Below are 23,257 nucleotides of genomic sequence, written 5' to 3' on the forward strand. Positions count from 1 at the left end.
ATGGAAAAGAACAGAGAAGGAAGGAAAGGCTGTTCTACATAACTCCTTTATCCGTGTGTAAAATATATAATTAGCTGTTCAACAAACAGAACCGTACTACCACCAGGATTTTGGCTGGTGCAGAAAATTACTTTTCTGTGCTGTCCTCTGTCAACTGGGAAAGCCCGTGCCAGTTTTGTTCAGTTCAGCAGTTCAGGAGATGTACAAACCCCAAGCTTTACAGCTTTATAGTAGGAAGAGACCTAAAAAACCCTAAAATTTAAGGGCCAGTATTAAGGGATAGGAGTAATGAAGAACTGCAAAGTGGATGTATTAGTATTTTTGCAAGACAGCCAGACTGATTTGATAACATACATACTTACGTTGTACAAGATGATGCTGGCAGAGGTAAACTCTGTGTTTGTTCTAGTGTCCTGTGCTGACTAGCTTCTGTAATGGAGGAAAGAAAAAGAACAATTAAATTGATTTCTGTTTTGAGCTTTTCATTTTTACAGTCCTACACAGTGAAGACACAGTGAAGGGCAGGTTTTGAAGTTCAAAGAGGAGAGACATTTAAAAGACATATATGTATATGCAAAATATTTTACCTCTGCATGCCTGCAGTTGACTCGTCAGCACTTTTCTTATTTCATTTACCCAAGTAGCTTTAACTTCAGGGGTTGGTGCCTACTCAAAAATAAGTATAATCAGCCATCAAGCATAGAATACTTACTACACAGAGAGCTGCATGCCAAAGCACAGCCTTGGAGGAATCCTTCAAGAGGGACAGACAGATTCCCCTCCCTAGTCCTTCAGTGAACAGAAACTAGTTGTGAGAACTGGAACATGCTGAGGCAGAGGCTGTGCACATACTACAGTCAAACCCCAGCTCCCAGCAAAACCCTCCTCTAGTGAGAGCAATAGCAATGCTGTATACAATATTCCCCACGGATTTGGTAAAACATGATTTATTGTTTTTTCCCTGCCCAGAAGACTCTGCAATTGAAATCTATCATTTAAGAAACTGCCTTATGACTTACTCTGTTCACTGTTGGGTTTTTTGTGGTGGTGGTGTTGGGGTGGGTTTTTTGTTGGTGCTTTTACATTTCTTCATCACTGTCTATTAGTGATATAATAAAGGAAAAAAAACCCCAGATCTTCTTAGAGTAAGACTTTTTTTTTCCCCTTTCTCTCTTTTGCCCACCCCCCCCTTTCCTTTTTTAGGCAGTGGCATGTTATTTACCTGTATGATATAAACTTCTTCCCTTGCATTATACCAGATTTCAAATTTTTTTGCATCACCTTTGACATTTTCTGTTATTCCAACTGCTGCCATCTGGAAGCAAAGAGAACAGAAGCTGACCTACCAAACTGCAGTTATGATAGCAATGGAAGCAGGTGGCTGCTGGTATTCTTTGGTACCCTATTTCTGAAAAGCAAAGCCACATTTGGCTTCTTGCTCAAGGAAAAGAATAACTAATAACACATGATCGGCATGTTGGATGTAAGACATTTAGTGCTTTGTATCAGCTTGGCTACCTTGGAAGGAAGAAAGGTTTAGGTATGTTAAATTGAGACTGACCCACAAGATGTCTTAAAATCCAGACCACCAAATCTTACATCTATTTTACATTACCCTGCTCTACTCATTACTACATCTTCTGTGTGATTAATGCAACTGCCATTCAGCTAGACTAGTATGGTTTGGATTTTCTCAAAGGATAATTTCCTCCTACCCCGACTCTCTAACAGACAGCAACACAAAGTGACACAGACCTGCAGCGCCAGTTCGGTTTGCCTGAAAGAGTGAAGTTCCCAGTGTAAAACTGTAACACATCTTCACTGACAAAAAACTAGAATGTTGTATTACTGCAGGCTAAGCCTTCAGTACCTTGACCTTACTGGACTGCTTGGTGTCTTACATTTAAGGAGTGTTTGTAGCTGTAAGAAGGTGCTTTCTCATATCCCTCTCCATTTTCTTCTCGCTTTTTACAGAACAGTACTGCTTTCTCGTGGAGGAAGAGGTGTCGCTGCATTGGCTTGAAGCGTGCCAAATCTTTCACCTTTGAGTGACCCTTTTTATGATCGGTCCAGACGTTGAAGGACCCCTGCATTAAAAGCTTGCCCAGCTCATTCAGGTTTCCCTGGAACAAAAAAAGCGATATTTATAACTACAAAGAGATAACATCAGAGTAAAACACATGCTCTGAACAGGTCTTTACAAGTTCTGTTGTTCCAAGTAATCTCTCACATCAGTGTTTATGTTGAGTTTGGAAATGTAATAAAAATAAAGTCAGTGCTGGATTTTTACACATAGTTTTCTCTCTCCCCAACACTGTTCAGGCAGGATTTTACAGTCAAGAGTACCAATAGCAAAGATACAGAGATCTACACATAGAGAGAGGGGGAGACACAATACACGTGTTTGTTTTTTTCAAAACTCTGCTCCAAAGCTCCTTACATTGTTGGGTTTTTTTAACTGGAAGTTTTGAGTGTCATTTTACACGTGGATATAAAGACAGTAGTGATTCCCATTTGGCAGTAGCCTAAACCAGACTCTTCATGATGCTTTTCTGTTTCTAACTTGGTGTCAACTAGATCAAAGGAAGAAAATTTGGGTAGACGGAGCAAAATATTATTCATAGCAGCAAAACTTCAGAATAGTATAGAGAGATCCCTTTTCCATTATTTTTCATTACACAATTCAGTCTAAAGGCACCTTTTGTAAAACATTATTCTCATCATTAATACACAGTATGGGGTATGCTGTACATATATCTAAGAAATAAATGAAAATAAATAAAAAAATAAGTAAAAATACTGTTACTTACATCATAGCCTGTAATGGCTATCTGGTGCATAGAATCATTAACTGCTTTGAGAATACCCAGTATAGAAGTTAATGCCTCCTGAAGATCTTCAGCGCCTTCACAGTTCTTACTGTACTTCAGCATTTCCTGAGCGGGCAGGGAATGACAACATACTTAAGTTTTGGAAACAGCAATAACTAGGAACACTCAAATTTTAACACTGAATTTAAGTTTTTAATTTAAGTATTTAAAGTTTTTAAAGTTATCCAGTAAAGTTTTATACCATATAATCTAGTGGGTTAAATACTGTCTGGAACTCAGAAGACCCTAACGTCTTACTTCTCATCTCTACTGCTAATTAGCCAAATATATTTTGTTCATCTAAATGTTTTATAAGCACTACCTAAGAATCTTACAAGACTAACTTTACAAACATTTTTCATCATAATTGCTAAAAAAAAAAACCAACCCCAAAACAACCCAAAATTTGTTACTTTTAAGAAGCGAGAAAATGTAAAAACATAGGCAAATTTCATTTATTATTTGAATGATGATGAGGCCTGGGATGCTAGCAACAGACTTAAACTTACTGCACTAAGCATTGTCTACACATTTAAAAGGGCATCCCTTCTCTAAAGGGTTTATTGGTGAAGCTGCATCTTCCAGTTTGATGCAGATAAACATAGCTGTGAGTTCACGTAGACTCCTCCAGACTTCATAGTATGAGAATAAGCATTTACTCATGGACTGCAGGAACTAGAGATACTTTAAATGGAAAACCTTTCAAATACTCCTCTCTTCAGACAAGCTTAATGTAATTAATTCTTTAAAAGCAGTTAACTTTAACTCAGTTTTAACTCAAGAGTAAATTTGGTCTAAGGTAATTTTTTTTAAACTACTGTTAAATACAATGATTGAAATGTGTGTCTATGTGGAAAATGTTTCTTAAAACAAGCCAGCTTCAAACATGTCAAAAACTTAAGAAATTAATTTTAAAATTTATAATAGTATATTGCTCTCATTTTGCTCTTTCAGTATAACATGTTTAAGTGAATCGCAATGGCATCCTTCCTAAAGATACTATACAGTGCTCTCTGTTAAGTACATTTCCTAGAACCTAGCAGGGCAAATTCCTGTAATATGCATGAGCTGACTACAACTGGCAAATAACAAGTACTTCAGATACTCTCTTTTCTTTGTTGCAAAGGTGTCTCAGTCTGTCTGTTTCCCCTAACCAACTTTTCATTCTTCTCTTCAGCAGAAATATAAGGGCAAAAGAAGTTACACAGGGTGTCTCCGTGGTAACATTTGCCTGTCTACTAGCAGCTTTTTGGCTGAAAGAGAAAGGAACCAAGCTGAAAGTTGATAGAGTGGGATTTGTCTCCGTTTCGATTTATACATCTATCCACTAACTTTTAGGTTTCTCTCCAGCAGGATGAGAGAAGCAGCATTTAAAAAAACAAATGCACAAAATATACTTAGTGTTATAGTTTAGTAACACATACCTTTAGTAATAATTGGTATTTGGTTATTCTTTGAACAGGTTTCAGCAAGTATGAGTCCAAACTGAGCTTGTGATCGAGTTTTCTTTGACACTCCTGTAATCAGTGTTGGGTATCATCAGCACACTAATCAGTATTTCTGTTATTTGTTCTTGACATAAATGATGAAGTTTAAAAAACCCAACCACCCCAATATTTTAGAGACTCAGGCAAGCATACCTGAAAGAATACAGAATCTGAAAACTGCCTCCACAAACTTTCAGATCGAGGTTTATTTTGACAGTATTTTTCATAAATCTGGAAATCTTCCATCTGAAATTGGGGAGACAAGCAAAAAGTTAATAAATTCTTGTGACTTTAATAGACAAAGTTCACAAGAATTCTTTTCATTACCAATAAGGCTAAGAAAAAACAACAGAACAACAAAAAATGCAATTCCTTGAGGCATCCCAAGCAAAAACCAATTATTTAAAAATCACTGATTTTGTAACAGCTACTAATTTTGTACTTGGAACATCAGAATAAAACGTTCCTGTTAATTTTTGCTTCAGTGGAATGTTAAGCACCTTATGAAGAAGCATATATTATATTTACAAATTTATTTCTATTACAATATGAAAAATACTTCTATGAATGCCAACCATGAGTCCCTCTGTGCAACTTTAAGTCTTTGCTCTTTTTTCTGTATACATTTTCATTTTATGAATGTGTTTTTCACTGGGAGTTGCAGTAAGGTAGACCAAGCAGTTTGTTGCCCCTTCAGCAACTAAATAGCATGACTTCAGCACTTGTTGAAAGCAGAAGGAAATAAGACTGTTGAAAAAGTCATGGTAAGTACAGATATAAAGGAAAGACTAGGAAGGAAATCAGCAGGCACAGAAGTACCTCTGTTCCTCAGTTTTAGGAAACAGCATCTCCATGGATGCAGCCAGTAAATAGAAGGGGGAGAGATGGCTCCTCCCAGGAGTTTTAGAACATCAATAGGTAGAAACAACAGGAGACTGATTTCCATAAACAGATTCCTATTTAGCCTTTGGTATACTACAGGTGAGACTCATTGTTTAATAAATCCCAGATTAAAAAAAGTTTAGTTCTGTCATGGCTTTCTATTTTCAGAATAAAAATATTTTGGACTTGCTCTGTTGAGGTGTACTCTTTAAAGAAAACAGAAAAGAACAGCAGCAACAACAATAACAACAAAAAAATCCAGTAAAGAAATCTAACCAAGTAAACCAGTCATTTATAGTGATGTGAAATGCTGCAGTGCATGACTCCATGTTTTCCTAACTGCCACTTTAATAAAGCAGTTTCTTTCAACAAGGTAGTAGCTCTTTCAACAAAATTAATTGCCCCACACAGCGGAAAATATCCCCAACTCTCAATTAATGTCTACATTCTCAAGACAAACGAAGGGGATGTGGTGGCAATTACTACATAAAAATCGCTCCCATATGTTACAGTCCTAGAGGGGCTTACGAACGAAATGCCAGCAAAAGATGACGCATACCTGATCCAGAAAGCACCGACCCACTAGTTCTGGGTATTCTACGTAGTTTTCTAGTTCTCTCAAGAATATTCTATGAGGAAGAAGATTTTTCTTAGAGCACATGTTAAAAAAGTTGTAGTAAATGTTCACTTTCTTGCAATTTGTTTTCTAGGCTTTTGGAAATAGAGGTGTAATGCTGTACTACAAAACTAAGCAAAACTCTTCTAGATCACGTACTTAAAAAGGGATAGCAAATTAAAACAAACATTCTGACCAATTTCTTTTAGCTTACTGTTGCTCCAACTGAAGTCAAATATAAGATTGGGGAGGGAAGGGGGATTTTGTTTCCCTGCCTTATGTACTCAGCAGCAGGATTTCTACAGTTTAAAGTGTTTGGGTTTTGCTTCCAAATACTACCAAACACCACAAAGCAAACAAACGAACCAAACCCCACCTCCCCAAACCAAACCAACCCAACCCTCCCCCCCCCCCAAAAAAAATCAGTGGCAAAACTTCCAGTCTAGTTTTGCCTGAATAAGAAACAAATATTTAATATGCTTAATTTCTCTTGAAAATACTTCTCTTTTCTACCAATTTAAATATTGCCCTGAAGAAATACCTTTCCAGCAGCAAGGATTCAAACTTCAGAGAGAGGTCACTCAAGTACAAAATTAACCAGCCTCAACCAGATGTAAGAGTTGAGAATTTGTGGTTTAGAATAATAATTTACTTTCCATAGCAAATTTCATACAAAATAAAAGAAACCCAAACCCAAACCAACCTTGCTTTAATTAGCTTGTAACCAGATCTCAATACCATTCTTCAGGAAGAGGACCACATGCAAAATTTTACCTGTGTACTGCAAACATTTGAATAAAGTTTCACACACCTTTGCTCACCTTTTAGAGATATTTTGCTTTTCCTCTTCTATGCAATATGAATTTTGACATGCCAGATAGCCAAGTGGGACTCAGTAAGGATCTTTTAGCAATTTAAATCAGATTAAAAGAAAGAGTAAAGAATCCCATCCAAATGCTATTTTTAGATCTGAATGAAAATCCTCACCTGTTGTGAAAGTGATAAATTTCTTCCATATTCCCAAACAAGATATCCTTCTTATTTTGGAGTTCTGGTGAAATGAGATGAGCCATTAAGGGGTTGTCCATCTCTGCAGCATAACCCTGCAACACAGGAGAGAGGCAGACTGATTATCTCCCTTTACTTGCAGTACTTATCTCTCTCTGACAAGGCAGTCTGCCTGCGGGCTGATAGACAGCAAAGAGCGAGCTCAGTATTAATCATGAAAAAAGTACACAAATTCTGTTTTTCCATCAGTCCAGTGAGACACACCTATACGTTAGAAAGACACTGGAATAATTACTGCAATTTTAGCTAAGCAAGGATGAAACAAAGTTTGCAATCATTTCCACCAAGCAAAGGCTATGCATTCCCATACTGCTTACAAATTATAGTTAGTACTTTTTCTGTTAAGATTTAAAACATCTGAGTTTAAAGCTACAATTCCAGCACACACACAAACCTTCATGCTAGTCTTAGCTATTAGTATGAGGGAACAAGCTAACTGTAGTTATTTCTGCAGGTAACAGAAACCATTAAGCTGCAAACTCTATCTTTAAGATGTTTTCATTAGCTTTGGTACCAAAAGTAATAACTTTCGATTCTGACATCTTCCATTTGTCATATAAGGCCACATTCTCTTGTCTGTATATCTGGCATAGATGAGGAAGAGAGCACACAGGTGGCTTTAGCCCAGGACTGTTCGCTTCTGGTCCCAAGGTCACTAATCTGTGATTAAGTGATCTCCCGAAACCTAAAAAAAATGCCAAAAAACCAAACAACCCTCCCCAAAAATCCCAAACCCAGCAAAACACCTCCAACCAGTCAACCAGAAAAACTGCAAGAATGCTCTAGTACCTGTATTGTAAGTAGATTTCTAAATGTAAGCAGATTTCTTAGTGTACAGGCACTGAAGGAAGATGATGTGACCTACTTTACATTTGGATTAGATTCCCCTCTCTCTCTTTTTTTTTAAAGACAATTATCTGGGCAAGGTGGTCACTGCATTAGTGACACTGATTATAACAAAATGCACTGAATTATAACAAACTGACAAATTAAATGAAAGGATAAGCAAAAGTGCAGCACCTACAACCAAGATTTTAGATTTCAAAGTGATGTCCAAACTACTAAAAGTGGGAGAACTAGCTGGTAAAGTCAGCTAGCCTGAAGAATTCAAGCATTTGGATAGGACAGTGATTAGATTTTTTTAAAAAATCAGAAACATTCCTTTAAAAATCTGTGTATTTTTTCCCCTCAAACACCACAAAAAAGAAAAAAACAATGGTATAGGCAAAGATGCTGGAGCTCGTAGATAGCTAACCATTGGTCCCTCTCCCATATCTCTCCCCCTAAACAGGAAAATGCAGAGTCTGAAAAAGAAAGGAAAAAAGTAGTACAGCCTTAAAAGAGATAAAAATCATTTACATAAAATGGAGTTAAAAAAATTAACAGGGAAAGAAGAACTGTGGCCACCATGCAGTTTAGATGCAGTGAAGAGATGCATGAAGAGAATGATTCATTTCCACTTGAAGTAAAGATGATGCTGAACATAGCAACAGAGCCAGCATTGGCATAAAGAAGGGGTACCTAACCCAGCAGAGGTGAAAACAAATGTGACAGAGCTCAGTACTTTGGAATTCTGAAGAACAAAAGCATGAAATCCATACATTGACAAAAAGCTTTTGACTTTTTTTTTTCCACTTCAGGCTGACGTAGTACTTACTTTAAAAATTTAATATAAAAAACCTTCATGTTCTACTACCTATGCAGTACCTGTGTTTTAAGAAAGAAGAGGGAAAGCTATTCCATGCAGCCACAGGGATCATTTAATCTTATTTTAAGAATATATAAGGCTTTCCTTAGTTTTCCATTTGAAAGCTGTTCTAAAAGCATCAAAGTAAATGGAAAAAGGAGTCAAATACAATAACTAAAAATAGACTAGACCAATATTTTTCCCCAATAGAAATTACTGGATTTCACAGACTAAAGTCGGATGCCCATGGTTATTAACGAAAGGAAAACTTTCAAGCTCAGATAAAAGCAGCTATAGCAGTTTCCCAATAATCAATCGTGGGAACTACCTTGTTTTTTTCTATTGGAATCCTTGGCAGAGAGAAAATGCATGGCAATTAAATATGACATAATAATAGGAGAGACTGTCCATTTTTCATATTTTACATGAAAAATTGGAAGATTAACAGAATAGGAGAAACAAAGGAATTGGGAGAATGAATCAAATACGGATTAATAACTAGAATTACTCAAAAGCTGGAATACTGCTACTGAACCATAGCTCAGCAAGGATGTGATCCAGAATTACTGTTGGCAGTCCCAATCACCCAAGTTCAAGAGAGATGAATCCCAAACTGCAAGGAGGCACAGAGAGAAGCGTGCCTGGCATGGTCAGAGTACGGGAGAGTCTATCACATTGGCAGAAAACCAAGACAGCTTGGCCTAGCAAGGCAAGGGTTGCATTATACTCTATGCAAAACAAGAGTAATACAAGAGGAATAGAAAGATTCTGCAACAACCCTCCAGTAGCAGCAGTAAGGACTGAAAATAATCCAACTATTCGAGTCTTAATTTTATGAACAGAACTGTATAGATAGTATTGCATACAAAAGCAGAGAATAAAGTGATCCTTAAGGTCCACTCCAGACCTACCTTGCTTTATTACCACACATCAGATGCGACCATCCTACTGTCATCAACACTTCCTAGCACTTAGGCCGGACCCAGGACATAAATGTTATGGGAAGCTGAGCACAAACTAGGCAAAAGCAAGACGAGAGTTCAAAACCCTCATACAGTACTCTTACTTAAAGGTATGTACTCAGAAATTATCACTTCCAGTCCATAACTTAAGACAGCTCCTATTTAGGAGCTTAACATTGACATGGACACCAAGAGCACCCACTTGGCTCAATTCCAGTTCATCCTGATTAAAATAATTCAACCTCAGTTATCTGCAACTTCATCATCTCCTACAGTCAAACTGGAGTAGAACAAAGTGACACATCCATGTCTGAAGACTTAACAAACTTGAGGAACCACACAGAATACTGCAGTGTATTTCTATAAGCAGCTCAGCAGTACTGCAATTGTGCCTCCACAAGTGCGGAGCAAAGAGAACACCTTTGTTTCCTTTACAATTTCGAATGAAGATATTATTATTACAAGGCACTCTGTTGCCACAGTTGTACCCAAGACATTTGGAAGATCACTTAAAGATATGCAAAGAGGGATGCAAGAAACAAATATTTTCCTCCGATACAAGATTCTCTCGATGCAGATTCACATTCCTGTGTGACATATGACCTTCCTGGAGTTGACCCAAGACTCTGGAATGAACTTTTGCAGCAATTAACAACCATTACAAATCTCACCATGTTCCACCTAAATAGTTAGGCAAACCTTATTTTCTGCCCAATTTGTGTTTTCTAACACAAAATCCTAGTTGCATGAATATTTCTAGAAAAAAATTGCACATTCCTGCCTCTGTGAAAATACGATGAGAGAGGAGAGATGTAATCATCACACTGCTTGATGGGACAAGCAGAGGCATTACAGTGACAAGGAAAGCATAAGAGCATCCATGAAATGGAAGAGAGAAATAGATTCACTAACAGCCGCAGTGAAATTTAATCTTTACCTCAAGAACGCAGAGAAGTTCTTCCACATATGCTCGTTCAGTCTCAATAAGTTCATTAATTACATGCCTGTAGACAAAGAATGACAATTAAGACAGGCCTATTCACTTATGCAAAGTAATGAGGCAACATTAACTTTGTCTGTGTTTCTTCAGACAATAAAAGAATAATTTCCAGGTAATGGAAAATGTGATGTTTCATGGATATTTCTGTCAACAGTTTATATATCCTTATTGAGAAGCATGTATTTTTAAAACATTTTAGAATTTTTGAAAATGTGTTTAAACAGGAAAAAAGTTCAGAGCTGCATAGGATTATCAAATACAGAATTAAAGTTACACTGATCATTTTAAATTAGAGGCATTTAGGGCACACACTAAATATCACAATGCTGCTTTAAGTTTAATTTCCTTAATGGTCAAGCAAGCATGCTTCTTCCCAAACCCTCCCGTTGTGATTTTGTACGATTTAACACACGGTTGTAACAGTGAAATGACAGCAGAAGTATCCAGTTTACAGGTAGAAATGCAAGCTCTGCTATACACATTGCAGGTGGTACTAAGTTATTTTTTTTAATATAAGTGATGCTGTTTAGTTTTTATAGAAGTGATTTTTTTGGTAACATTTATCAAAACAGGGACTAAAATGAGTCAAATAAAAAGACAAAGTCTCCTGTAGCACGGAGATCAAAACCTCTGACAGATTTACAGGAGGCTTATTACTCAAAACTATGTCATCTCTGAAATGAAAATATGTAGTTATCCTGCCATAGCATCACCTCACTGCAGCAAAGCTAGAGTCTGGTACTATATAAACTACAAATAATGCTGCAGACAGACTGAAATATCTTCCTCTGTGTACAGAGCATAGCCAGTGCATTTAAAAAAGCATTGAGGCTTAATTCAGAGAAGCATACTTGTCTTCTCAAATCCTTAGCCAGGCTCAGCCTTTGCTGGAACCAAATCAGAGAAAAAGCATTTTTTGTTTATCAAAATATACTTACTGCCGTAACACAGCTAGGTTTTCTTCATCATCCATTGTAGATCCTCCTCTGCTTTGATGGAGTTCAGTTATTTCACTCTAAAGAAGGAAACAAACAAACAACAAAAAAAATCATCATGGCATCACAGATGGGGGAAAACCACTTTAAAATACGGAGCTTTGCAGTCAGCTCTACTTGCATGCGTTTTCACAGGAAAGACTGTACTCCATTAAAAATGAAGGCAATTTGCAAGAATGCAGCAAAAAAATCCAAGTCAACCTGAAGGTCTTGAAGCACACAAGAACATTTAGACACAGGGAGTTCTCCATGAAAGGCCAGCTTAGAAAAGACCGTGGTTCGAGGCCCCTTTCCAGGAAGACAACATCAGAGCATCAGCATCTTGGAGGAACACTGGTCTTCGTCTGTTTTCCAAACTAAAAATTAAGTACCGTGCTAACTTTCTGGTAACTTCCTAACTTGACACAGAAGTTCACTCTTACAACTTCTACTGTAATGGCTGACCTAATTACGGCTTGCTAAAAAAATGAGAGGTTCTGCTTTCAGTCCCCCCTTGCACCAACCCTTTTCTCCAACTGTTGTCCCTATTGGTCATGAGGTCCTGCCTTCCTCCTTGCATCGCCTCTTGCCGAACCTTTGCTGAGTTGATTCAACTCTCTAACCCAGTGGGAAATTACTTGTTTCTGTTGCTGCCGTCAGGTTACTTTCCTTGCTGGAGGCGGGGCAGGAAGACCATCCCCACTTGGGAATGGCAACCCATTAGGTCAGGTGAAGCTGTCTTGGAGCCAACGACAACTACCTCTTCACTTTCACCAGTTTTAAGAGTAGCCAATTACTACTGGCAAATAATAAATGTTTCCTGTTCATAGATTTTATATTTTGCTGCCCCTAACATTTTTCCTAATATAGGCAACTATTTACTTTACCTTCCCTCATACCCAGCCCAGTGACAAAGCAGCCTCTATTTAAACCACATGACTGCTTCACGAGAGTTACTTTGATAGGGGCAATATCATCACTTTTTCAGTGGAATTGCCTCATTCTTCTTGAAGTTCCTGAATGTTCCATTGTGTTATGACTTTCTTAAGCAGTATGTGCATGAAAAGCGCAAAGAAAAAAAATTACCTTTCCTCTTCTGTAGTTTACCCTCCGAAGTGCACTGCTTTCTGAGTTGGATACGTATTCTCTTTGAAGACCTAAGCACATAAACCAGAATCAAACAGCAGTTAGAACTTGAGCAGATCTGACACAGATGTTTGTGCAACCACAAATTACAGCTGAAAGTTTCTTTAAGTTTCTCAGCATAGCGCAAAAAACTAGTTAAAGGCTACTACAGTTACTTACCTGGAGAGGTACAAGGAGATTTTACAAAGGCTTCAGGTCTTGGTGCAACTGGCTGAACAGGACGTGTCTGCTTAGCTGCCAGTTTCTTAAGACTTACTTGCCTCTTTTGAAACATTTCTTCCATACTTTCTTGCTTCTGGAAAACCTTTTGCACATGCTCCTACCGTTGCCACAGGAAAAAAAAAAAAAAAAAATCCCTGTCAGAGACCTATCAACAAGCTACACTGCCATTTACAGCACATTGATTTGAAATTGCGATTGCTTTTATACCACCTATAAAAATATTATTCTACTCTTCACTCCTAACAATGCATAATTTACAGTCATTTAGTACACTTAATATTGGAACATCACTTCATAAAACATTTTGTGTGCTTGCTGTAGAGAAACCAATGGGGTTCAGGTTTCAATTTAGGAAAAAAAAAAAAAAAAAAAAAAGGAAAAGTTTTCTCGACAGTGTCTAACAGTCACTGGATGAAGAGATCAACCAAGTGGAAAAGGGACATATTCTCAAGTTCTAGAAAAAAAAAGCAGTTACAAAGCAGAACTCATACAAATATCAAGGACAGTCGTATTTTTGCTACCTAAAAAAGATATTTCAAATACTCACTTGGGAGAATTTTTTTTAAAAGCAATTGTACTATCTGAAAAATTGAAGTAGTTATTAAAAGGCTCTGAAGCCCTTGATGCTTATTCCAAGATATGAGAGGACTAGCACCTCAGGTAGGGAAACGTGTTGGCTTTCCAGTTCCCAGGTATAACTCCTAGTATTGATTATTTAGCTTTATCAAGGGCCATGCAAGAGAGAAATTCTAAAATTAACAAATGGACAAATAGATACACATAAATGTCTTCTAGTACCTTTAGGTCCTCATTGAGGATGTGTGCATACTCTCTGTAAAGTTTATTCAACTCCTTGATTTTATTGCCTGCACCAGTGTCCAGGAATTTCTCAATCTCCTGTAATGCTGATTCTGCACCATCTTGAGACTGACACTTATCTACTGGTTGTGAAGCCAGCAGATAAATTCCTTCATCGCACCACTTCATAGACTAGAAACAGAGAAAAGAACAGGCTCAGAATGCACTGATGTCAGCATCAAACACTAAGAGGTCTAAAACATTTCATACCTCTACTTGTGACGTATTCAGCTATTTAAGGAGAAAACTTCCAGCACACCCACATATTTTTACCTGCTGTTATGACAACTGGTTGACTGAGGTTTTAGCAAACAAAATGGGAAACAGAACCGTTCCATACAAAATTTACCTTTTCTAGTAAGCCATGCAGTTCTAGAGATTTGTTAAGAAGATTCCTCCTCTGTTCTATCTCAGTAGTGAAGGCATCACAGAGATGATGAAGTTCACTGCATTTTGGAATAATGGAGTCCACAGCATAATGATTGCTTTGAATAAAAGCATCACCCTCTGAGGCTAGCATTCTGGCTTTTGCTATAGTTTCCTAAGAAAGAAAGCATTGATTTAGGTACATCTTGCCTTGGATCAACATCAATGAAAAAAATTAAAAATTATACTATTTGTTTTTCTGCAGTAAAATACACATGTTGATAAAGAATACATATTTAGTTAAGAGCTGCCTTGCTTAATAAATCAAAGTGGTTTCCTGTCTTCCCAGATGCCCAAGAACCTTTATGCCTCCTTCTTTATTGTATCAGAGTACTTCAGAAACATTAATGAGTTTAATCATAGGCCTCCTGTGAAGGAACCACTATTGTCTTTCTATGCCTTAGTTATTCAGCAGCACGTTTGTGTGCGTATATATGCAATCTGGAGCACAGCAGAGCAATCTGAACCCAAATTAAAAAATACCTAACTCTGGCACCTCAGCCTCAAGAACAACTACCTCACTTACAGAGCTACATATTTTATCATGAAGCACAGATCATAAGGTTCCCTTTCTACATTGTTCAGAGTGTGTGTTTCTGTTGGTCATCTTTTAACATATTGTACATTCAATACACAGCTTTCTCATTTCATCTCTTTCATGAGATTTAATGAAATAAGTGGCTTTAACAGGAATGGAAGTGGCCCCTTGATCACTAAGTGCAGAACTTGGCTATGTAGACACTTCATGCAATTCTTCCACGAACCGATCACACCGGCTTTGTGACTGGTCACTCTGCTTTTCATTGAGGGATGCCCGAGAACTGGGCCGCTCCAATGGTTACAGACTTTATTCCAAATTCCTTCTGCACATTACTTGAGACACTGATTCTGCCCTGTTACCAGCTTAAGCTTTGCTCATAAGATATACTCAATAACCAAATACTATTCCACTCCACACATGCATTATCATACTAGAAATTAAGGAGACTTGCAGAGTTCTTACACGTGATTTTTCTTCAAAGTTGGCAAGATCTTTCAAAATGTGCTCCACATGTGAACAGCTGTTTCCCACATCTGTGAAAGCAGACAGTCTCTCGGACACAATATCCAAAGCTGCTTTGACCTGAAATGAGACACAGCTATGTATCAATGAAGATGATACCACCTCTTTGGAGACCCATCAGTTAAATAGCTGATAGCCACTATTTCCAGTCAGATGAATCCCATTATGGGGTTACCGGGGCACAGAGGCAAATCACTTTTTTGTCAGCCTACCTTTACCCCCAATTCAAAATGAAAACAAATACAAAGAAAAGGCAGTGAAGTAATCCTGTTCCCTGGTACTGGGGAAAAAAAAAAAAAAAAGGCAGGAAAACTAATGCTCAGGAAACATTTATGATCTTGCTTTTACCAGATGACAATAATACAAAGCGACATTAACATAAACAGCAAAACATGAGGGAGAGGTCCTCACCCTAACAATTGGTTGAGACACAGACATACAGACAGACACACACACTTTTAAGAGGGTTTCTGAGCATTGCTCCCATGGAGACACAGGGGCTGCGCTCTGAGATCAGCTACACCAGTGTAAAGTGACTGAAGGTGCCATCAAGCATATGAGTTAAACTAACATGAGATCAGAAACTGGCTGTAAAAATTTTAGTTCAGCCTCCGCCCAGCTTCTAACATTGTGGTTGCAACTTCCCACCCACAGCGTTGGAGACTGTTTTATAATATTTCAGCCAGAAGGTTTAGGTAAGTCTTGGTTCCATAAAAGGCCCTATTGGCAAGATGAAAGGTTTGCAGCCAGCATATTATGCTTCTGTGGTGGAGAACAGGTTTCAAAGGAGTTTTTGAATGCTTATACACTGCTGGGCCCATGGAAAAAAAAAAATCATAAGACTGCAGAAGAGAAGCTATTATGTCTCTACAGACAGCTATTCAAGGTAGTAAAGATAGCAGGATGTCAAGTAAGGACATGTACAAGAAAAAGGTTGGGGAAGACTTTCATGCACACACAAGAGCTGAAAAAACAAGTGGGGGAAGTATTTTCTTCTGAATCATTTTTATATTACCAAATATTGACTGCCACCAAGAAGTTCTCACCTCTCTAAAATTCTGTTCAAAATTCCGAAGGCGCAGACACTGCTCAAGTTTTTGCTGATGCTTAATCCAAAACTCATCAAAGGCAGTCTCTGTTTCATGCAATTGAGCCAGAAGCCTTTTTAAAAAAAAAAAAAAAAAAAAAAAAAAAGAAAAAGAAATACTGTAAGAATGATGGGTGCAACCTTCAAGGGACAATACAATCTTCCACAGTAAACAAAAAGCCTCCCCAAAGCAATATTTTCCAGAAAAAATAAACTGGATACAGGAAACTTTTTTGAGTATTGCACAGAATGGTTTCCTAAAATAACATGGATGCAAAACTGAAACCCAACACAAACATTAAGTTCTGAAAAATTGGCAAGTGCTGATTTGAAGCTAGCTACTGCACATACTACTTCTCAGCTCTGGCCTGGGGACATGGTGACTTGGGGCTAGCAAACATAAATAAAACATGCAAATGTGTGTGGGCTAGGACCCTGAGTAACCCAAGCCCTGGGTGATAAGGACAAATGAAGGCAAAAATTCATACTGAATGAAGGCAAAAATTGGTACTGCTGTGACCAGCCAGCTGCCCTTACATTTCATTCCTTGGAGCAAGGCTCATAATAAACCTGAAGGTCATTGCTCCTCCTCTTCTGAGCAGAGCTACTACTTAAATATCACAGGCAAGTGTACAGCAGTACTGCGATGAAAAGAATCTTCTTCATTTATAATTTTGGCCAATGCCTTAAGACTTTTACTTTTCAACTTATCTTCCAATATTGCAGTTGACAGTATGGTATCCTATGGACTCTACAGTGAGCTTTGCTGTACTTAGGCTACATCCAGGGAAGGCCAAACATCAGAATTTTAATGAATTTTTGTCTTTAACAGCACAGAAACGAACCCTGAATTTACAAGTTAAAACTGATTAGAAAAAAGGCGGGGGGACACACACAGAGTTTGTTCCAACTTCCATCAGATATTGTATTGAGTGAGAATGTTTTGGATAAATTAGCAACCCCCACCCTGATTGTCCTTCGGATAGCTGATAGCAACAATGACCAAAAAAAGTGACTTCTGCCAAGCTTTGTGGATTGGAATGGACAGTTATTTGGAAAGAGAAGTCAGCCTGAGTGTAGAAGAAACATGGAATGACAGACAAAAAAAGAATGCAGAATACTGCCTAGGGGAAATGAGCTATGCTTTCATAGCTTTGTGCAAATTTACATCTGTGCTATGGTGATATAATGTCTCCAAAACTGGCAGTAATTTAAGGGGGGAGGGGGGAGCAAAGGAAAACAACATCTATTACTTATATGCCCATAGGAAGTTTGTGCATAGATACTTCAAGAGCAGTGTACTCCCTAGTAGCCTTTTAAAGGCTACTAACAACACTGATATCAGCAGTGTTAGAAGCTCCTTCAGGCAGGTTTAAAGAAAAAGAAACCTCCCACTTCAATTCAAAAGGACTTAACGGAAGTGGACAAATCTACTGAAAAGAAGGGATATATCACTTCTGTCTTCCCCTCCTGCTTTCCCTACAGCAGTGAAATTTCCTTGGATTGCACTTAGGTTTCTAAACAAAGCACTGATATTCTTTAAAATAAGGAAAACCTACTCAACTATATAGTCCAAATCTGACAGAAAGGGAAAAAAGAACAGCGTTACTTTGTACTGGAATTCAAACCGCATCCCCTATTTCCTTACATCCAGGTGACCCGGTAATGAACATGAGGGGATAACTTTGCTCCCGATGGATCTGACAACAGAGGAGTTGTTTCTGAAAGTACCTTTTATACATTCACATTGTAACATTTGCTTATTTGTTAAGCATGCGTATGGAATTAAGTAAAAGAGCTGGGGAGGGGTCAAAAAACCCAGAAAAGCAGCATGTTCAGTATTTTGCTCCTCTCACCTTTCTACCGTTGTTTGATTGTCTAGCTGATCTTGATTCAGTTTGTATTCAGGATTCTCAGTAACTGGTTTTGTAATACTTCCAAGGATATCATCTCCCTGTTCTACTGCTAACCTGATATCCTCCTACAAAACAAAACAAAAACTCCACACACTGTAGTTGTGTGTTGTTGGTTTTTTTTTTAAGCAGACTTCATAAGGCACCAAACTGGAAAAAGGATTTTGTTTTAATAGCAACAGAGCAAGCACAGTTTGATTAAAAGCAGTGTTTGACAACAAATACAGACAGTAAATGCTAAATACCAGCTTTTTCTATGTTTACCATCTTAAGACCCCAATGTAACTGAGTTGAATTTTCATGATAGATAGCCTTCTAGTGTCTTCTTAGGCTACAAATAGCTCAAAAGTTTTAGATGTAGTTTTGAAACCCAAAAAATATTTTTCATTTAAGCTGATTTGAAAGAACATTTGTCCATTCTTCAAAAGGTCATATATTTTCATATGCATGCAAATACAATCAAATTTCTTGATGCAAACAAAACTACAAATTAAACACACCACTACTTACAAAGGAATTTGTTTCCACATACAAATTATTATGCATTTGTACATTAGTAAACTTAGCCTCAAGAATTGTCATTTTTTAACTCAAAAAGGGTTTTTAACATCAAACCAAGCAAAACAAGTTCAATAAGATTTCAATGTTTCGCATTATTATTGTCTATTAACAGTCTATTAACTGTCTGGAAATCCTCCAGATTTTCTATTAACATTATTAGCTATAAATAAAAAACACAGTTTAACTAGAAGACAGCATCTTTACAAAAATTACATACCTTCATTTTGTCCTTCTTTTCTGTGTGTGTTGCAAGAAGGGAGCTGGTTGATTGCACATCATTTGGTAGTTCTGTTTCAGCCAGCTCAGTCCCAAAGGACTGAAGAATCTGAGCTGTTTGCTTAACCTTTTGGGCGAAACCTTCTATAGCCTTTTGGAATAAAAACCATTAATGACGTTTCATGCTCATCACATGCATACATACAGACACATACACACAAAATATAACTCTCAAAACAAACCCAAGCAGATGAATTACAAGACTGAAAAATGGTCAAAGTATAATTTTGCAAGCAACAGATACCGTCACCATTAATTCCTTAATTGTATGTTTTTCCTAGGCTCGTATCAGGTATATCTTCCTCATATTTTTATAATCTGGAATTATTCTACAACTTGAGCTTTTTCTTTCTTGTAGCAAAAACAATAAACCTCAACACAGTAATACACTGTAGTTCCTTTGCTCCAAGTGATCAGAAAACCACTCCCAAATTATTACTCATATTTTTTTCTCTAAGATGACTAAGTACCATTGGGAACATCTTCTCACTCCGAGCAAGTCAACTTGCATCACTTGGAATCTGTTTTATAAATGACAGGGTATAAGACAGAAGGGTTTGTTAAGCTGAAAAGTTAAAACAAAAACTTAAGACTTACAGTGCGACGGGACAGCCATCTGTTATGGCAGTAATCCAGGGTGCCACCAAGATCTTCTGTTAATTGTGTTTTATCAATGTAACCCTGCAGTTCTGATACTGAGCCCAGCATTATGATCTGCAGCAGCAATGAAAAAAGTGAATGCAAACAGTGGCGAGAAGTCCCTTATTAAGGATTCTAAGCCCCATCCTTCAGCCCCTGATAGAGAAATTTCAGTTTAATACAGAAGCAAGTGATGGAACTATTTCCTTTGGATATAGAATAAACAAACTTAACAGTTGTTTCAGTTGAAGATTATGTAAATTTAAATAACAGCAAATGAGCATGAGCACCACGCTTAACAGTGCATATTAAAATAAAGCTTATGAATTATACAACATAAATGACTCCATCGGGGTTTTTTATCTTGATAGACCATACACGGGTATTTTCTAAGAGGAAACTAATTCAAGATTCAAGGATGAAAACCTTTAAGCATGTTTTTTTTGTTGAGTTTGGGTTTGGTTTTTTTTTTTTTGGTCCTCACTGGCTAGATTAAGTACTTTAACAGATCCCTGATAATAAAGTGAAAACAAAGGATTACTTACAGGTACTTTCATTTTAAACTCATCTTTGTTGAACTTGAAAGCAATGTCCGAGAGAGCTCGATGAAAAAATCCTGTTGGGCGCAGAACGAGGACTAGCTGCAGGTTTCCCGGGAAAGATGCCTGCAAAACAAGTTTAGTCTGTTATTTTCTGTGTCTCAGCTCCAGAAAATATTTTCGAACAAGGAGAAGCCCCTGTTAAACCACAAACTAACCATATCAAAGGCCTCCTGTAATGGGGTGACCAATTATAAACCTAGCAAGGCTTGCACAGAGAGCTTAATTCAAAGAGAAATTTACTCATCTTTGGGAACAGGAATCTATTCGGCTGGAATTGAATTTTTCAGGACTGGCTTGTACTGCTCTTCAGCTAAGATTACATCCTAGCCAAGGAGGATAATGAACAAACAGCAGAGGCTTAGTACTTTTTCAACAGCAATACTTTCATGGTTACCTTATCTTCTCTTTAATAGAGGGTGCCAAGAGAAACCTGCATTATTGTCCAAACACCTAACAACACATTTCTAATTTGCGCATATACTACCTTGCCAGTTGCCTACACAAACTATTGCCACCAAGACTGAATTTCAGTAGCTTAGAAATAAGCTTTAATTTTGCAGACAAATATAAAAATCAAACATAGTAGTTCTCAGCTGTGGTTTTTCTCATCATCTTCCAACTAGTAGTCTGATGGAACTTTCCCAGTTCTACAAGTGATAGAGGGAAAACAGAAGAGAGGAGAAGGAAAGCAAAGAAATAGCATTAAATTACTAAAAATCAAGCACTGCCGTGGGTTGCAAACCTCTGGGTTTGCATACTTGGCATTTAGCCATTCTTGAAATCATGCAAGTCTTCTCCTCTATTCAGTATTTCCACTGCAGGGAGGCAGTGAAGCTCACTAAAGAAATTATCATTATAATGATCAAGTATGCAATTTTATTCATTATACTGTTGGAAATTATGTCACATTTCTAGCAAATTGAATTACAAAAAAAGCCAACCAAAAAACAAACACTGACTGAAGCTGTTAAGCTATGCTCTGTTTCCATGTCTGGTTGGAGAGTGGTTTAATACTCATTTTAAGGTTTCCAAGAGTTCCAACATTGGAAATTACAAACTTTTGAAGAGAAAAGTACTTAAAAACTGTTCTGGAAGAATTCACAGATTCATTGTAGCTCCCCAGATATTCAATGTACAGCTGAGATCTCCAACTGACAGAGGAACCTTAAAGACTTGAGCTTCACAATCTGTCTCCACTTCAGCAATGTCCAAATTTTCTAGAAAGCACGGTGTTTCAGTCCCAAAGGAGTCTGTCCAAGGGCTGGGAATGGAATTCAGGTAATTCTGAGTGCCCACACCAGCTCCCCATCCTTGCACTGTAAACAATCTTTCTATGTGTATTAAAAGTAGTACACCCTGTGGACTTACTAACCCACAGTTATCAAACAGAGGAAAAACCTCTTATAGAAAATTCCTGACTATTCAGAAGCAAAAGTTAAGAAAAGATTATTTTAACCATTTTTTTCTGAATTATCCAACTGCAAATTTATTTTAAGAAAATTATTTAACTCATACTAAGAAACATTGCAAGAATGGACAAAATAATTTTTTTAATTAAATCTCCTGAATAATCTTTTTAGAATGATAGCTATTTATTAATTTAAACATGTGTCAATTTATTTTGTGCCTATAATGGCAGTGTGCACACTCTGACTGAGCTGTGAATTTTCACCTTCAACCTACAAAATAGGAAATTTCTTCCATGGCAATATCAACATTTCAGAAGAAAAAAAGCTCCAAAAAGAAATATCTTTTAGATAACACATTTTGACAAAATAATGGGTCTTCATGTGAGATATCCACCCCAGCAGATGACATCCAGACATACTGTCTTTGGCAGGGTATGTTTGTTACCCATTTAGCCTTACCCAGAATACTGGGAAATGCCTATCCTATTAGCTTCAAGTTGAGCAGATACATTAGAAACACATAATGGCATGAAATGAAGTAGCGTGAAAGACACTGAATGGTAAAAGTAAATTTTAAGTTACATGTATGAGTAATAAATTTCTTCATTCTAATTTTAAATTCTCACTTTCACACTTTGTGACTGTAGTCTAGATTTTTACTCCAGAGTTTTAGAGAAAATATCTTGAAAGGGGCCTGGGATCCTGGTGGACAACAAGCTAAACATGAGTCAGCAGTGTGCTGCTGCAACAACCAAGGCAAATCAGATCCTACACAGGGGCATTACTAGCAGAGATAGAGACACGATCATCCCACTCTACTCAGCACTTGTCTGGCTGCACCTGGAGTACTGTGTCCAGTTCTGGTCCCCAGAATTCAAGAAAGATGCGGACAGAATGAAGAGGGTCCAAAGGAGGGCCATGAAGATGATCAAAGGGCTGGAGAACCTGCCCTGTGAGGAAAGACTGAAGGTCTTTCCTCACAGGGAGAAGAGAAGTCTCTCCTCCAGGGAGAAGAGAAGGCTCAGGGGGGACCTCATCACAGTATTCCAGCCGCCACTTAAAGGGTGGCTACAAAGAGGACAGAGGCTGTCTCTTCACAAGGAGCCATGTGGAGAGGACAAGGGGCAACGGGTGCAAGTTGCACCAGGAGAGGTTTCATCTCGATATAAGATATTAATTATTTTACAGTGAGAATGATCATTCGCTGGAACAACCTCCCCAGGGTCGGGGCAGAGTGCCCATCGCTGGAGGTTTTCAAGATGCAATTGGACAGGTTGCTAGATGATCTCATCAAGGATCCCTTTCCCCACGAAAGGTTGGGCCCAGATGATCTTTCAAGGTCCCTCCCAAGGAGGTGACTGTCCTGCTCTACACTGCACTGGTGCGGCCCCACCTCGAGCACTGTGTTCATTTTTGGGTGCCTCAATATAAGAAGGGCATCAGACTATTAGAGTGTGTCCAGAGGAGGGCGACCAAGACAGTGAAAGGCCTCGAGGGCCGAACTTAGGA

The 23,257-nt window shown here is 37.9% G+C and overlaps 1 protein-coding gene across 6 annotated transcripts in view; it reads right to left on the reverse strand.

Annotated features, from left to right (window-relative positions):
* The window catches only part of MCF2L (MCF.2 cell line derived transforming sequence like), a 154,611-nt gene that overhangs the window by 8,010 nt on the left and 123,344 nt on the right, over positions 1 to 23,257 (reverse strand). For all 6 annotated transcript variants that reach the window (XM_072853575.1, XM_072853556.1, XM_072853548.1 and 3 more), the window contains 21 exons: positions 20,283 to 20,402; positions 19,696 to 19,812; positions 19,040 to 19,189; positions 18,205 to 18,329; positions 16,308 to 16,422; positions 15,202 to 15,321; positions 14,122 to 14,313; positions 13,713 to 13,904; positions 12,852 to 13,011; positions 12,633 to 12,703; positions 11,511 to 11,587; positions 10,510 to 10,576; positions 6,843 to 6,958; positions 5,799 to 5,868; positions 4,511 to 4,603; positions 4,295 to 4,387; positions 2,811 to 2,936; positions 1,902 to 2,123; positions 1,223 to 1,315; positions 588 to 666; positions 363 to 429 (listed from right to left, as the gene is read on the reverse strand). In XM_072853575.1, coding sequence (XP_072709676.1) covers positions 363 to 429; positions 588 to 666; positions 1,223 to 1,315; positions 1,902 to 2,123; positions 2,811 to 2,936; positions 4,295 to 4,387; positions 4,511 to 4,603; positions 5,799 to 5,868; positions 6,843 to 6,958; positions 10,510 to 10,576; positions 11,511 to 11,587; positions 12,633 to 12,703; positions 12,852 to 13,011; positions 13,713 to 13,904; positions 14,122 to 14,313; positions 15,202 to 15,321; positions 16,308 to 16,422; positions 18,205 to 18,329; positions 19,040 to 19,189; positions 19,696 to 19,812; positions 20,283 to 20,402 — 2,465 coding nt within the window. The remainder of the gene's footprint in view (positions 1 to 362; positions 430 to 587; positions 667 to 1,222; positions 1,316 to 1,901; positions 2,124 to 2,810; positions 2,937 to 4,294; positions 4,388 to 4,510; positions 4,604 to 5,798; positions 5,869 to 6,842; positions 6,959 to 10,509; positions 10,577 to 11,510; positions 11,588 to 12,632; positions 12,704 to 12,851; positions 13,012 to 13,712; positions 13,905 to 14,121; positions 14,314 to 15,201; positions 15,322 to 16,307; positions 16,423 to 18,204; positions 18,330 to 19,039; positions 19,190 to 19,695; positions 19,813 to 20,282; positions 20,403 to 23,257) is intronic.

This window comes from Ciconia boyciana, chromosome 1, assembly GCF_034638445.1.
Source record: "Ciconia boyciana chromosome 1, ASM3463844v1, whole genome shotgun sequence".
Lineage (NCBI taxonomy): Eukaryota > Metazoa > Chordata > Aves > Ciconiiformes > Ciconiidae > Ciconia > Ciconia boyciana.